The 16,285-nt window shown below is 45.6% G+C and overlaps 1 protein-coding gene across 3 annotated transcripts in view; it reads left to right on the top strand.

Moving 5' to 3' along the window:
• Positions 1–3,395: 3,395 nt before the first annotated feature.
• The window catches only part of Rnf8 (ring finger protein 8), a 30,574-nt gene continuing 17,684 nt past the window's right edge, over positions 3,396–16,285 (top strand). For 2 of the 3 annotated variants that reach the window (XM_005005409.4, XM_005005410.4), the window contains exons 1-2: positions 3,399–3,674; positions 6,806–6,934. In XM_005005409.4, coding sequence (XP_005005466.1) covers positions 3,564–3,674; positions 6,806–6,934 — 240 coding nt within the window. In that variant the 5' untranslated portion in view covers positions 3,399–3,563. Of the gene's footprint in view, positions 3,675–6,805; positions 6,935–16,285 lie in introns of all 3 variants that reach the window. The other variant, XM_063238960.1, reaches the window with a different exon arrangement.

A 16,285-nucleotide genomic window follows, 5' to 3' on the forward strand; every position in this document is an offset into this window, starting at 1 on the left:
TGAAACCAGCTCCGTGTCACCTTCGCCTGAGCGGACCCTGGGAACCACATGGCTCACGTCAGCTGTCAGAGCTGCATCCCCAGCCGGGCCAACCCTTGCTTAAGGGGGTCCACTGGGCTGAATCTGCAAAGTCCACGTTGCCAGGACGTCCATTATAAAAAAGGTTAAAATTATGAAGTTTCCGTTTCACAACGTTACCAAAGTGGGGGAAGGCAGCTTCTGTCTCTTCGATAAGAGAGGTGTCATGGGGTGGGCTGGGGTAGCAGAGGGCTCCGTTGGTGGCTTTGGGTGCTTCCTGTGTACCAGCACTGCTGGCGTCCAAGAGTCCACGCTACTAACCCCTGTCCTGTGGCAGCCTGTTGTCCCCCCTGCCCCGCTCCTGGCATCTGGTACACAAAATGTCATGGGTTACTCCCATCCCTATCCCCACACCTCTCTCCAAGGAGACAGAAAGGAGACAGGAGAGAGGGACAGCTTTGGCAGAGTCATCTGAATTCATTAACTTGAGCTCTGAAGTTCCCCGGGACTCCTGTTCCTCCCCCATAGACCCTTGCAAAGCCACGGGATAAAAGCAGCTGGATTTCTTGAGCGGCTTCATAAAGCCTGCCCAGCAGATCCACAGGCAGATCCACCGGCAGATCCACAGCACACAAATTCAGCCAGTATTCTGCAGTGGTCTTTTCCTTGGCATTATCCTGAACCCCAGAGTGCGACAGCTGTTGGTGAAGTGTGCACATTGCATCAGGTGTCCGTCCCACATAATCTGGAGAACATTTAAAAGTGTGGGATGCAGATTCCCTTCCGCTGCATATGGAGGTCTCTAACAGGCCTAGATTGTTACAGCCGTGGAGTCCTGAACCAGCTCCCCCCCACACTAAGGGACAACTCACTTTAGGAGGTAAAGTGCTGTCTGACACTGCTGAGACTGGGGTTTATTTCTCCCAGCAGCTGGTACCACCCTAACTGCACGGAAAGGACACAGCCACCAACATCCCAGACTCCTGGTGTATGCCCAGCCCCTTCTGTCCCTGCTCCTCACGGCTGTGCGGCCACTGAGTCAGCTCGGAGGTCCTGTGCACAGGCACCCGGGGTCTCAGTGGGGAAGCATCGGATGCCCAGGTGTCAGCTGGAACGTCACTTATGGCTGTGGCCTCTTCCCATGCCTGGGCTGTCCCCTTCCCCAAGGCGACTGGGCTCCAGGAACGAGCATCCCTAAAAGATCCCAAGGAGGCCAGGCTTCAGGTGGAGTCACATGGGGGAGGGGGCGGACTCCATCCTCCGTGGTGACGTGCCGGGTGGCAGGGTTACAGGTCACATTGTGGAGCACTAGGGAAGCAGCCGCACTTCCTTCCTGGATTCCTGGCCTCCCTCTTCTTCTTCTCACCCTGTGCTTTCCCCTTCTCCTCTCCTTCCCCACTCCTCGGTCTCCCAGTCTGCTCTTCCTAATAGTTCTGTTCAAGTCACGTTAATGGAGCGTGTGCACGTTCACACTGTGACAGGTGCCAGCTCTGCAGACAGACAGCACTCTACTTCTCTGCACCCTGCACTTTCTTTCCCCTCTGCTTTTGTTTTTGTTTTTGTCTTGGTTTTGAGACAGTCTCACTATGTATCTGAAGCTGGCCTTGGACTCCAGATCCTCTCGCTTCAGCCTCCTGTGATTCCAGACTTGCACCACTGCACCCAGTTTAATTTCCTCTCTCTTTTTTTTTTTTTTTTTGTCTTTTTCATTTTTATCGGTACCAGGGATCGAACTCACGACCCCCTGCTTGCAAGGCAGGTGCTTATGCCACTGAGCTAAATCCCCAGCCCCATATTTTTTCTCTTTTTGAGACAGGGTCTCGCTGTGCAGTTCAGGCTGGCCTTGAGCTCACTTTGTAGCCCAGGCTGGTCTTGAAATTGCAATGATCCTCCTGCCTCAGCCTCCTGAGTGCTGGGATTACAGGCATGAGCCACCACATCCAGCTGGAAAGGTTTATTTTGGTTTCAGTTTGTGGAGGTTTCAATCCACCAGCCAGCCAGCTGGCTTTGAAGCAGGGCAGCACAGCACAGCAATGTGGCAGAGGGGACAGTCCATGGCAGGGCAGGCAAGAAGCAGCAAAGCTGTAGCAGCCACAAGCCTCCCTTTAGATTCTATCCAGGGTACATCACACCCAGGGGGGCTCTTCCTAATACCCACACCCCGAACTATGCTAAACCAATTAGTGACCTAATCCACTACCTAACACCCTAAATCCAGACACCTATGAGGACAGGAGGCTTTGGGGGACATGTAGTTCTCAGAGCTATCAGAGAGAAGCTCTCTGAGCTATCAGAGAGAATCATCTCATTTAGAAGCTATCACATCACACTGGAGAATCCAAAAGAAGTTGAGCTTTTTGTTTCTTTTTTTGGATCTTTTTAATTTGTAAAACAACAGCTTTACTGAGGATAATTTACCAGCCACCAATTCCACTTTTTGGAAGTGTACATTCCACTGACTTTTAGGAAGTTTATACAGCTGTGCAATCACCACCACAACCCACTTTTAGAACATTTCTGTTGCCCTCTCCCCAAATTCCTTCAAGCTGCTTGGCATTCAGTCCCTTCCTACTCCCAGCCCCAGGTAACCATGCTTCCGGTCTCTATAGATTCGGTTACTATAACTTCTTAACGTTTAGCAACAAAAGGAGTTGTGTAAAACTTATGTTACCTAGGAATTGACTGAACTCTTTCAATTTATCACGTTTAAAGTTATTTAAAAGTAGGTTGAGTGTGGCTTAGTGGTACAAACCTGCAATCCCAGCCCTGGGGAGGCTGAGGCAGGACTGCTGAGTTCAACACCAGCCTGGACTACATAGTGAGACCCTGTCTCAAAAATAAATAAATAGAAAACGAAAAAAGTGGGCTGTTCTTTTAGTACCAAGGATCGAACTCATGACTTGATGCTTGCCTGCAGGAGCCTGTGCCACTGAGCTAAATCCCTAGTCCCTTAGACTATGTTTTGTCGTTATCATCATCATGTGTCCATAAAACGAAAATTTTTAAAAAGACCAAGCCAGGTGTGGTTGCGCGTGCCTGTGACCCCAGCAAGGTGGCAGGCTGGGGGAGGATTATAAATTTGAGCTCAGCCTAGGCCATTTAACGACCTCCATGAAAAGTTATGGATGTAGCTCAGCCTGAAGGCCCTGGGTTTCATTCCCAGAAAGAAAGAAAAAAGGAAAGAGGGAGGGGGAAAGAAGGATGAGAAAAAATAGAGCAAAACTCGTGCTTCCCGGGGCAGCTGGGACCCGCAGCTGCGCTGGGGCGCGGCGGGCAAACTGTGGCCCGAGCACTGGAATCCCAGGCCACGCCCACTGACTCTTATTGCGCGCGGTTTTCCTGTTGCGCAGGCGCAGTACTGTGCTTTCCCCGCCCCCAGCCGCGTCGCTGGCATCTACGCTCTCATCGATGCTCGCCGGTGGCGATTATTCTTGCCTGTAGTTTAGCTATGGCGCTGTGGACCAGTGAGCTCCGGGGCGGCTGGACCCCGGTTCGGCGTCTCGCTCGTTGCTGACTGACCGTCAGTCACCCGGGGCCCGGGGGCCATGGGGGAGCCCGGTTGTCAGGACTCAGGAGACCCCGCCGCTGTCCGGAGCTGGTGCCTGCGGCGGGTGGGAATGGAGGCCGAGTGGCTGCCGCTGGAGGACGGGCGCGAAGTGAGGCGCGGGGTCCCGAGGGCGCGGCCTCGGCGGGTGGGCGGCGGGGCGGGTGGGGGCGGGCGTGGACGTGGACTCCGGGCCGGAGAGGGCTGAGGAGGGAGAGAGAAAGTGGAGTTCGGCCCGGCGCCCGCGGGGACGGCGGCAGGAGGAAGAAGATGGCTCCCCGGGCGGGGCCGGGCCGAGGGGCGGGGCCACGCGGGGAAACTGAGGCAGCCCCGCCGAGGCTGTCAAACTGCCACAGTTTGCTTTCAAGACGATTGCGAGTTCAGGGTCGTGACCCCTAACGTGTGTGAACTTCGATGTCCGAACGCCCTGCCCCTTTCCAGCTCTTCGAGGACGGTGGGCTCATTGGGTGATGGGTGTGGGGCCACCGAGTGACATCCGCGAGGTGGGACATAGGTGGCGACTCAGAGTTTTCCCTAGAGGCCGCTTGTCATGTTTGATAATGTAGTCAGATATTACACAAACTTCAGAACAGTGTAGCTTGGGAAGGCCAGTGGGTCAGGGTCAAGCTTGTGGTGCTGGAAATAATTTGTAAGAGAAGTTCACGTTGCGGTAATGCTGAGTGTTTGGTGATTATGTTGCACATGCTAAGAGTATTTTGGTTATTATGTATTTTTGGTTGGTTTTTTCCCTTACCATACAGTTCTTAATTTGGTCCCCCAGGTGCGTAATGTACTGAGTAGTGACCCATGGTTTGGTGTACTTGTGGGAGGGACAGATAGTAACTTGTGCACTCACAGAGTTTATGTCTTGGGTAGGGAGAAAGAACTTACACAATAAACCAGGCTGAGGCCGTCGGAGTTGTGCGGAATGATCAAGTGCCCAGATGTGAATTATTCCCTATTCTAGAGCAGTGGTTCCTCAGGTCTTGGGGGGAATTCAAGGCCAGCCTTAAATGTTGCTAAGTTAGATTATAAAAGGTTACTTGTTTTCCTGTGTAACCTATTTTAATTAAGTCATGTTACTTCATGTGATACCTGCAGGTGTATTACTACACTCTCACACAGTGCTTGTGGCCACCTGGTCACTGGTTAACTTACTCTTTTCGACTCTTCTTTCTATGAATTAATGTGTTCTTCTGAAAACCTGGGAGACCCTGAAGTTTTTAGGGAGAGGAGGCTGATGAGAAATAATTAAAATCAGAACAATACTATAAAGCACTCCTAAATATGTTCTCAGTTATTTGATAGGCTCTGGTGAGCCCCGTTTGCGGGAGAGACTCATACAAACAAAAGTAATGTAAAGACTGTTGGGAAGTCTATGGCTTTCCCTGGGGACTTGAGGAGAAGCCCACCAGGCCTGGCTGTGTGCAGAGCACATTGTGCGGTGTGCAGGAGGAGTGTGTATTGGAGTCGAGAAGAAATCATACTGTAATGATTTTCAAATTACATCACCACTGGCTTTGCACACCATTTTAGGAGGTGTGCTGATGGCATTTAATTATGACGCTAGTGTCAGGTCAGTTCTCTGTCTTTCCTGTTCCCTTCAAAGTCTCAGATCTTGCAGATAAAATAAAACCTAGTTTCTCTTATTTCATGGAAGGGAATACTGTGGAAACCTGTCCCAAGGGGTGTCTTTAAACTTCTTAAACATGGCCAGATAGTTTTGCATAAAGAACAAGTAAGTAGGGCAAGTTAGTAACTTCCAAGGCCCCCTGAATCTAGGTGATTTGGGAAAGCCATGCCTTCCTCTTTGCCTTTGTTTTCTTCTCTCCTGTGGTATTTGGTTTTCATGAAGCTTTCTGCCCTGACAGGATTGAAAAGGATGGTTCTAGGGTGCTCACTGGTTGTTTGGGAAGTAGGAGTTGTACCCAGGAGGAAGGGATAGCATTAGTGAAGATGACCAAGGACGAGATGGTCCTGGATAGATGTCAGTGCTCAAAGGCTTGCAGAACTGTTGTAAAGGGAAACAGCTCCTGACATACGGCTTGGTGTGAGTGGCTATTCAGTTCCCATGGGAAATTAAGTTTTATAAGTGGGTTGCTCTCTTTAACTGGAGCTCAGAAATGTCAGTAATATCAAGGTTCAGACAGGGAAGGATGAAGTGTCTTTTTCTTTATCCATGTCTGCAGGAGGCAATTTTAGAAAAAGGCAGTCCAGACCTCTTCTGTGCTCTTATCCCCAATAGCAATCTGACTCTCTCCTCAAGTGCTAAGATGAAAAATAGACGACTGTACTTTCAGGAGAAAGCTGCCAAGCTAGGCGTGCAGCCTGTAATCCCAGCACTCTGGAGCCTGAGGTCGGATTGCCTTGAGTTGGAGGGCAGTGTGGACTCCATAGTGAGTTCAAGGCCAGTCTGACTATAGAATGAGACCCTGTCTCAGACAACAACAGGAGACTCTGAGTCTATGAAGGAATCCTGCTGTCTAGGAAGGCTGCAGTTCTTGGCAGTGTTCACAATAAGTTAATGGGAAATGGATAGAAAGAATCCCCCCTCTCATCTAAAAAGAGCGAAAGAGGAGAAAGAGAGCCAGGATGTGAAAGCAGAAGGGAGACTGTTAGGGAAGGGGAAGGGGCTGGGAGAGTGGAAGGAAGGGCAGGGGTAGTAGTGGGGTGAAAATGCTCACTCAGTGTGTGTCTTGTGCATGTGCAAATAAATACACCAAAGTGAAACCCACTGTTATTTGGGAGTTTTTGTTTGTTTGTTTTGTCTTTTTGAGACAGTCTCTTTGTGCAGTTTGGGCTGACTTTGAACTCACTTTGTAGCTCAGGCTGATCTTGAACTCTCAAGGACCTTCCTGCCTCAGCCTCCTGAGTCCAGGGATGACAGGCATCACCTGCCTGGCTAAACCCACTGTTTTGTACACTGCTACTCACTAACAGTCATAAAAGAATTCTCCATCTTGGAAGACCTTGAGCCAGCTGGTCTTGCAGGGTCCTGACCAGCCCTGAGTCCAGGGTCAACTCCTTTCAGCTTTCTGTTGTCACTGCCTATATTCTCTGTGGTTTCCATGGCAGCCGAACAGGAGATGGTAGACAAACCATTTGGATTCCACAGGAGTCTGGTTTCATAAACTAGGTTTTTTGTACACTACTGATTTTTTTTTTTTTTTTGTCTTTGATTGCAGAGGGGTTTACCTTCTCAGTACAATAACTGATTATGTTTTTACACTGTTTTCTTTCTAGGTGTCCATAGGACGAGGATTTGGTGTCACATACCAACTGGTATCAAAAATTTGCCCTCTGATGATTTCTCGAAACCACTGTGTTTTGAAGCAGAATCCTGAGGGCCGCTGGACAATTATGGACAACAAGGTATAGGAATTTACAAAAGCCTGTTTTTATGGAATATTTATTTTTAAGTTACTTTTTTTCTCCATGAATATTAACAGTATAAAACTAAAAGTTTATCTTGTACTATTTTATGTTATATTATTTAAGTTTTTGGTGATGGGCTAGAGTACAGGGTTTGAGCATGCTAGGGGAGTGCGGTTCCACAGAGCTGCATCCCTAAGCATCTTTTAAACACCAGTTTCCCATGTTGGTATTCAGAGGAGGAGCTCCTTTATGAGTAAAGGGTTTTTCTGTTTTAATCCAGTTTGAACAGCCTAGCCTTGTGAATATCCTAAGGGAGGTGAATAGGATATAGGGCCTAGCAGTTACCTAGTATGCAGGTATCCAAGCACCTGGGAATGTAAGGAAAATGGAAACAGTGGAGAGATTCTAATGTAAACAGTTCAGGTTAAGTAGTATCAAATGTCAGCTGGGTGCAGCGACGTACACCTATAATCTCAGATACCTGGGAGGCTGAGGCAGGAATATCTAAAGTTCAAGGCCAGCCAGGGCAGCTTAGCAAGACCTTGTCTCAAAGACAGCAGAAAGAGCTGGCGTTGTAGCTTGGGGATAGAGTGACCCTGGACTCAATCTCCAGCAAGGCAAAAATGTACAAACTGTAAATGATGTTAGACACTGTATTATACTTCCCACTGCTCTGGTGGAAAGGGGTTTAAAGGTACCTATTCGGAGAAAGAACAGCTTGCCAACTTGCCCTGCAGCCTCATTACATGCAGAATACATCTAGGTTTAAACCTTCCTGTCTAGGGCTAAGGAGAGTTAGCACTGAGGTGGAAGGAGACAGTGTGAATGCCGAGTAGACTGGGGCCGCCCTGTGTGAGGCACTCTGAGCAGAGTAGGATTTGGTGCTAAGACTATCGAGTCTGCCCCTTTGTAGACACAGATGAACCTGAGTCTCAGAGAAGAGTGCTGTCTTACCCAAAGCTTTGGCGTAACTGCCCAGTGAGTGAAACGAGTCTGTCTACTGTCCCCACTTACTGAGTGCTGATACAGGTGTGCATGATGTGCTCTACTGGTTTCATGATTTAAAAAATAGTTTTTAAAAATACTACACATTTTAAATATAGCTACAAGGTTTTAAAACCTGTAACAGCTTATTTCTTCTCTTTATTTTATTTTATTTTATTTTATTTTATTTTATTTTATTTTATTTTATTTTATTTTATTTTTGAGACAGGATTTCGCTATGCAGTTCAGGCTGGCCTTGAACTCAACTTTGTAGTCCAGGCAGGCCTCAAACTCACAGCAAACCACCTGCCTCAGCTCCTGAGTGCTAGGATTACGGGCATGCGCCACCACGCCCAGCTGTAATAGCTTATTTACACCTCAGGAGTCAGACACAATGACACGTGCCCGTAAATCCACAAACAGGAGGCTAAAGCAGGAGAATCACTTGAACCTAGGAGGCCAGCTTGGGCAACATAACAAAACCCATCTAAAAAACAATACATTAGAAAAAGATGTTTCCCTCTTCAGAGCTGGGTGTCTGTGAAATAGGATTGCGTGTCACAGAGTGAGTCCCTACTGCTGCATTCCTTGATATTGTGGATGTGATCCATTTATTGGAGTAATAGATTTCTTTCTCTGTCTCTTTTTCTGAAGTAGGGTTTTGCCTCAAACTCATGATGTTCTTGTTTCAGCAGCATCCCCAGTGCTGGGCTCGCGGGTGGGTGCTGCCCTCCCCCGGTGGATTAGCAGATTTTGAAAGGTTGAAGAGCTGCCACCATCTAGTGGCCTTAGTGTTCCTGGAATGTCACCTCAGGTACAGAAGCAGCCATGTCAGCAGCGGTCACGGCTATGCTCCGGGGTTGCATGCTAGTGTTCGCCTGGAACCCTTCCTCTCGGGCTGTTGTGATCATTGTTGTGACTCTTTTCTTAGTTCTTAGGTACTGTAGCTAGGTTCTGATTCTTCCAGCTCTTTTTTGAAAGGTTGGTTTAAATGTCTTCACTTTGATTTTGTTTTGAGGGAACTTTTTGAAGACACTGTGACAGTTTTAGTGGAACAATTCTTTTTTTTTTTTTTTTTTTTTTTTTTTTTTTTTTTAATTTTATTTAAGGAGAAAAGAAAAAAAAGCAGGGAAAGGGTACAAGTTATACAGATTTACAGAAAAAAAAATGAACAGTAGGAAATCACTAGTTAATGGATTACATATTGTCATCTTAGAAATAATTATTCAAGTCACAAAATTAAAGCTTGTAAAGTGGACATTCCATCAATGATACTGCAAACAGTTCTGTTCATTGATCCAATAAAACTCTGTGATATCATTTTCTATCTTATACACTTAAATATACATGCAGTTATATAGTTTAGAGCACTTTCTTTTCCTCTCTTTTGTACCATGACTATTACACATTTTGGGTTTCATTGCTCCCACGGTTCTTATTACTTTTTTGGAAGAGAGTAAAACCAAATGTGACATAACAGAACAGAATCGGTCAAGTCAAAAGGGTGGACATAATAGATAATGTAAAAACATAATACAAGGTGATCAACAATGGTTACCATAATGCCTCCCGCTATCTCTGATAGAATTGCCTATATCGTTAGTTATAATACAATTGAACAAAACAGTAAAGAATAAAACCGACAAAACCAAAACATTGGAGACATTGTAGGTCTTCAAAAGTAGATAAAAGTCAACAACAATGGGCGTCATAATGAATCTCATTATCTTCACAGCTGATGCCTAAACTTTCGAACCTGATACTATCCAGCAAAACAGAATAGGGGAACATCAGTTAAAAACCAGATGGTGAGAGTAATACAGGGCTTTAAATCAAGGTAATGAAAAGTCAAAGTGGGTTACTATAATATATCCTGCTATTTTTTTCCTTTAATTAAAAGGATAAAGATAAAAAAGTAAGTAAATAATGGAGTGGAGATTGAGATAAAAGAGGGCATAACAACGAAACAGCACAGATCAAAACATAACCATTTAAGCAGAATAGTGTTTCACCACCAGATAATCCTAACCTAAAAGTAGTTACCATATTGTTTCTTTCTTTGAAATCCTTGAGTACAACTTCATATACTGTAGCATTAAGTATATCAAAACAATGTAAAACCATTCAAGAGAATGACAGCATTACAGAGTATTTAGAATCGACTAACAGAAAATGAACACTGGTTTCTGTATAATCTCCTTGTCTTTAAAAGGTTTTTGCTTATACTATCGTACATAATAAAATCCAATAAGATACAGCCTATTTAGACCATTGGAGACAGAAGGACAAAAGCTAGATGAGACTTCAAAACAAGATGATACTAAATCAGTATTACCTCTTAAGATGTCATTTTCTCCAAAATAGCTATTCCTATCATCCAATCTTCTCTGCCTCATTTCTGTTGAGCTCTTTTTCTGTCAGTAGCTGTCAGTTTGTCTTCTTCATTTTGTTCTCTTCTCCATTCGTTGTGGCCTCTCTGCCATTATTTCTGGATTCTTTGTATTTTTCTTTTTTTAGAATATCCTGCAATACTCTCTGTAGAGTTGAATTGGTGGTTGCAAATTCCCCCAGTTCCTCTTTATCCTGGAAGCACCTTGTTTTTCCATCAATTTCCAGGGACAGTTGTGCAGGATATCTCAATCTTGGCTGGAGATTATTATCTTTCAAAGCTTGAATTATTTCCCCCCACGCTCTTCGTGATTTGATGGTTTGTGTCGAGAAATCTGCTGTAATTCTGATGGGTGTTCCCTTGTAAGTGGTCTGTTTCTTGTCTCTGACAGCTTTTAATATTCTGTTCTTGTATTGAATTTCTGGAATTTTTATTATTATATGCCTGGGTGTTTCTCTGTTTGGGTTGTAGGTAGCTGGGGTCCTGTATGCCTCATACATCTGAGTATCTTTACCTTTTGCTAAATTAGGAAAATTCTCCTGGATTATTTCTGTGAGTAGCTTTTGTAGTTCACTTGTTTGTGTCCCTACTTCTTCTTTTATGTTCTTAATCCTTAAGTTATGGATCCTCTTGTCATCTTCTTGTCTTTGTATTATTGCTGTTTGTTTCTTTGTTATTTTTAAGAAGTTTTTCATTTCATTCTCCCATATTACAAGTCTGCCCTCCAGTTCAGATAGTCTGTCCTTAGTTTCTTTCAAGCTGTTATGCCAGTCTTCTATAGACTTCTTAGTATCTTGGTAGTCCCTTTGAACCTGCTTCACGTATTCTATGCTTTCTCTGTTTTCTCCATCAAACAATTCTCCCCTTTTTTTCTGTTCTTCCATTCCACCACCTGTTTTTTCTTGGGTGGTACTTAGCATTTCTCTAACTATTCTGCATACTTCTAGCTTCAGGTCGTTGATAACTTCATTCCTGAATTGGTCTATGAGGCTCTCTATATAGTGCCTTATGTGTATTGGTGCGGTGTCTGCTATTGCCTGTTTCTCAGAATTGGGGGCTGAGGAGCCTTTCTTGTTGCTGCCTCTTCCCATGCTGCCTCTTCTTCTCTGTTCCTTATATATGCAAGCTTATATATATAAGAGGCCCAGCTTCTCTCCCAGTCAGCCACAGCCTGATCGAATTGCGCCAGTTAGGTGTTCCCGCTCACCGCTGCGCACCAGGGAGTTACGGACCAGGCAGCCTACGTGTCTCCCCTCCCGGCCACCATCAGGCTCTGGGATCTGGGTTGGGACAGTCTACCAGGTCCGCCGGCAGCGTCACGCAGGCCAGGCACTTTTCACCAATCCCGCCCGAGAGGGGGATGTGTGGCTGGAGTCGCCACTGCGCCCTGCTCCCGCAGGACTGCTCGGGCCCAGAAAGTCCTCTGCTGGAGTCAAACTGTGGTAGAGTGTCAGTTTCTCTCACTCACCTCACCACAAGTCAGTGCACGCCTCCCTGCCGTTCGCAGATTCCCGTTCTCAGAGCTTCTGCGCGTCTCTCTCCTTGCCGAGCCACTGTAGAGGCAGCTAGCCGCCGCGTGGCGGGAAACCCAAATCGCGTCTTACAATGGCGCAGGGTCCAGCCTCCACACCGAGATTTTTCTGTTCCTATTTTAGCACCAGGACTGCATTCCAAGTTGGTTTCTCTCAGCCCAGTTCGTTCCTGAGTCAGCAGAGCATATCTCTACCTGCTTATGTCTCCTTAATCCGCACCATTCCTGGCTTCTGAGCCGAGTCTTTCAGAGAGCCTCTGGTAGTTGCTGTTATCTGTCCGCCATGTTCCGGAACAATTCTTAAAAAATGAAATTCCTCCTCTTCCTGTTATTTTTTATTTATTTTCAGCTTAACCGATGTGCTCTTTTTCCTGGCTTTTCCCTGACACGATGCCATGGCAGCCCTCTTCTGCTCATGAATGTGAGCTGTAGGTTGTTATTGCTATGGTTATGTTGGAAGTCATATTCCAAGTCTCTTTTTTTTTTTTTTTTTTTTTTGTCTTTTTCATTTTTATCGGTACCAGGGATCGAACTCACGACTGCCTGCTTGCAAGGCAGGCACTTATGCCGCTGAGCTAAATCCCCAGCCCCATATTCCAAGTCTCTTTCTTTTTTTTTTTTTTTTTTTTTTTTTGTCTTTTTCGTTTTTATCGGTACCGAACTCACGACTGCCTGCTTGCAAGGCAGGTGCTTATGCCGCTGAGCTAAATCCCCAGCCCCTCCAAGTCTCTTTCAAGAGATAGATGTATTAAAAATACAAGAGACGGATGTATTAAAATTTTAGAGCTGTTTTCTTCATAAAATGATTTCATTTACTGAAATGACCAATGAACCTAAGTTTAGATGTAGAAATGGAAACAATGCAGTTTTGATTTAAAATTGGCTTAAAACATATACACACATGCTCACTGGTACAAGCGTGGAGGACAGTGAACTCTGGGCACAAAACCTGAGAATGGCTTTCCTGTGTGTGTGTAGGGCTCCATCAGGCAAGAAGCTCTCTGACATGATGGTCCATCTGTTGTATTGACATTCAGAAATTTCAGTCTTTTCTCTCAGAGTTGGAATGTGAAATGCCTTACTGGCTGAGCCCTATCGTATCTGAGCCTTTCCTGTTCTCCCTCTGAACCCCTGTTACAGTTTACGTGCTACCTGGTGATTCTCACCTCCTTCCTGCAGGGCTGAGAGCCTGTGTGTATGAACAAACCTCACTGCTTGGGGTGGTTCAGCTTTAGGCCTTCCAGCATGGTCTACAACCCAGTTTCATATTTATGTCATTACCTGGTGTACTTGTTAAAATACTGATGGTAGTATATAAAATTAAGAACTTCCAAATGCCTGTAATCCCAGCCTTCAGGAAAGCTAAGGCAGGAGGCTCACAAGCTCAAGTCCAGCCTGGGCAACTTAATGACACCCTGTCTCAGAACAAAAAATAAAAACGGCGGGGGATGTAGCTCAGTGATAGAATGTCCCCAAGTTGAGTCCCCAGAACTGCAAACAGAGCAAAACACAAAAATAAATAAATAAACTTCTGTTCTTCAAAAGACACCATTAAGAAAATGGAAAATCGAACTCAGGGTGAAAGGTGTTGATATATATGGCCTATATTCATGTATATACTGAACCCCAAATCAGGTTTGTCTTGTGTTTATTTGAGCAACTCCGCAGTTCAGGCTGGCCTTGAGCTCACTTTGTAACACAGGCTGTCTAGAACTTGCAAAGATCTTCCTGCCTCCGCCTGGCAGGTGCTGGAATTGCAGGTGTCTGCCACCTGCCGGCTTCAGCAGTATTATGCAAAGGAGAGAAACTGACCTCAAGAGGCACCTTGTGTGGGATTCCATTGTGTTGCTTTCCATCTAGGTCTGGGGAAGGGGAAGCTGTTGACCGAATCAGGGCACTGTAGCTTGATTCTGTTACACAGTTGTCTATGCTTGTGTATAAGTGTAATTCAGACAGTCTGTTATCTAGTCCCCGGTTAATTCAGTCTCGGGGTGAGACCTAGCATAAACCTTCCCAGGTGACTTAACTTTTCAGCCAGGGTTGAGAACTCTGAGCTACAAAAATCATCTAGAAAACTTCCAAGAAAACATCATATTTGAGCTTAGGTGTTCCCTCTTCCTCAACAGCTGTTTTAAAATAGCTGGGCAAAGGGCCAGGGATTTAGCCCAGGGGCTCAAGCGCTTACCTGGTAAGTGTGAGGTCATGAGTTGATCCCTGGCACAAAATAAAATAGCTGAGCAGCTAGGTATGGTGGCACACACCTATAATTCCAGCACACAGGAGGCTCAGGCAGGTAAATTGCTATGAGTTCAAGGACAGCCTGGGCTACAAAATGAGTTCAGGGCCAGCCTGAACTTCATAGTGGGACCCTGCCCAAAAAAAAAAGTGCTGAGCAGAGATCGAGCATCAAGTGAGGTAGCTCAAAGGTCAAGGGGTGTGGATTATCCCACATTTTTTTGCCTTGGGTTGCTTGGAGATTCTGGGCAGGTTTATTCATTGACTGGTTGTCATTTTGTTGTTCTTTGACATTGTTGGAGCTGGTAATTATGAAAAGCAACATCAGGAAGGCCTTGAAAAGAGCAATCTGTTTAACCACTTATGATTAACCTATTGCGATTGAGATTGTGTCCTGGTCAGTGCTGATCTGTCCTTATGTAGCCATAGGATTTGTACTATTTTCTCTACCCTAAGAGCCGTGGCTCAAATTATACCACTAGGTGTCACCAGGAAGTGATGCATGGCTAAATAAAGAGGGATGCAAGGGTAACATTCACTGGGAAAAACTAGAGAGCTCACTTTTTGGGGCAGAAGGGTCTGCAGGAGGTGGGTTGATAGGGAGGACCCAGTGAAGGAGGACTGTGACAGATCTTGAAAGTTGGCCCCAGTTTCTTAGGGATGCTTAGTTTCTTTTGCTCGGGGCTGCTTCTATAACCTTAAGCTACCTTCTCTTTGCCCTTCAGGCCTTTTGTCATTTCTTGCACATTGGTATTAGGTGTGATATTACTTTGCCTGAGATCTTTTCTTTTGTATAATCTAAAATTGACCATTCTGCACTAAAATTGTCATGAACGTGGTTCTGGCTTTATCCTCTCCTCTAAGATTACTTTACTATGAGTGTTTTGGGCTCAGTGGAACTGATCATTACTCATAGTTTGTCAGGCTGAACAGAAAGAAAGGGAGAAGGTTGCTTATTTGAGCCATGTTAGGCCCAAGACAGCAGGTCCCTGTATTATGTGTGTATACATATTTCTCAAACCAACTAACAAAAATAAAACCAGAAACTAAAGCTTAATACCAAACTAGAGCTGAGATCCACTATCCACCTCCCTGCATCCTCTGTGCTTGTGGTTAAGCCCTTTGCCTCTTGTGGGTTGACCGGGGATATCTGTTCATCCACTCACCAGTTCATTCCTCTCATCTACTCATTGTGGCTGAAAATAGCTAACTACAGTTGCCAGTGTAGACAGCGATTTTCCCCTCAGTGCTGGGGATGAAACCCAGAGCCTCAGCCCATGTGAGGCAAGTGCTGAGCTCCCCTTTATCCCTAAACGTGTCTTAGTTCAGAAGTGAGTGTCATCTTTAGCTTGTCCCCTGAGGTCACGTTCTTACTATGGGCTAAAATGCCCAGGGTCTGTTAACTCTGAGCCTGCATCTGTCTGTTGCAGGACCTGTCATCTCCATTTAGCATCCTTAGATAACCCTGGTCTGAATGATGTGCCTTTCCACTTACAGGCTGTGCCCTGTAATCACACTTACTCATGCCCTTGTATCGTCCTTTCCATAGTCAGCTGCTGAAAGTTGTTTCCATGTCTCATTTTGCACAGGATCTGTTACCTTATAAGATGCAGTGCATACAGCTGAAATGACGATAAATCAGTTGAGCCTGGACATAGTAGTAGTGAATATTTCATTCCTTATAGAATTGGTGTAAGGTAGATACTATCCCATTTATAGTCAAACCAGAGGCATAAGGGTTTAAACAACTTGCTGAAGGCCATGCAGCTAGGAAGGTGTTATAGCTTGGCTGTGAGTCCAGCTCTGAATGCTAGTATAGTCAGGTCAGCTCCATCTACCGTTGACCCCAGTACATGGTATTGGGACTCTGTGTGGCTTGTGCCTGCTGAGAAGAGCCTTTATCGAAGGGCCTCATTTAGAGATGCTGTGCGGTGACTTTCCTGGCCAAGCCTTCCTCCTGGGCCTCACCATTGCATGCTGCCTCCTGTGTTAACAGCAGTTGTTCTAGTGTTGGGCCATTGCCTCCAGTTTAGGTCATTAGCACAATTCAGTTTCAGTGTCCTTTAATGCTGTTGTATGTGCTTGAGTGATTCATCCACTGGTCATACATGATTCTTTTTTTTTTTTTTTCTGGGGAGGGGAAGGTGCAGGAATTGAACTTAGATCCTCAAGGTTGCCAGCCAGGCACTGTGCCGCTGAGCTATGTCCC

This window comes from Cavia porcellus, unplaced genomic scaffold (genome assembly GCF_034190915.1).
Source record: "Cavia porcellus strain 051 isolate PalLab524CR breed Dunkin Hartley unplaced genomic scaffold, mCavPor4.1 scaffold_28, whole genome shotgun sequence".
NCBI classification, from domain to species: Eukaryota; Metazoa; Chordata; class Mammalia; order Rodentia; family Caviidae; genus Cavia; species Cavia porcellus.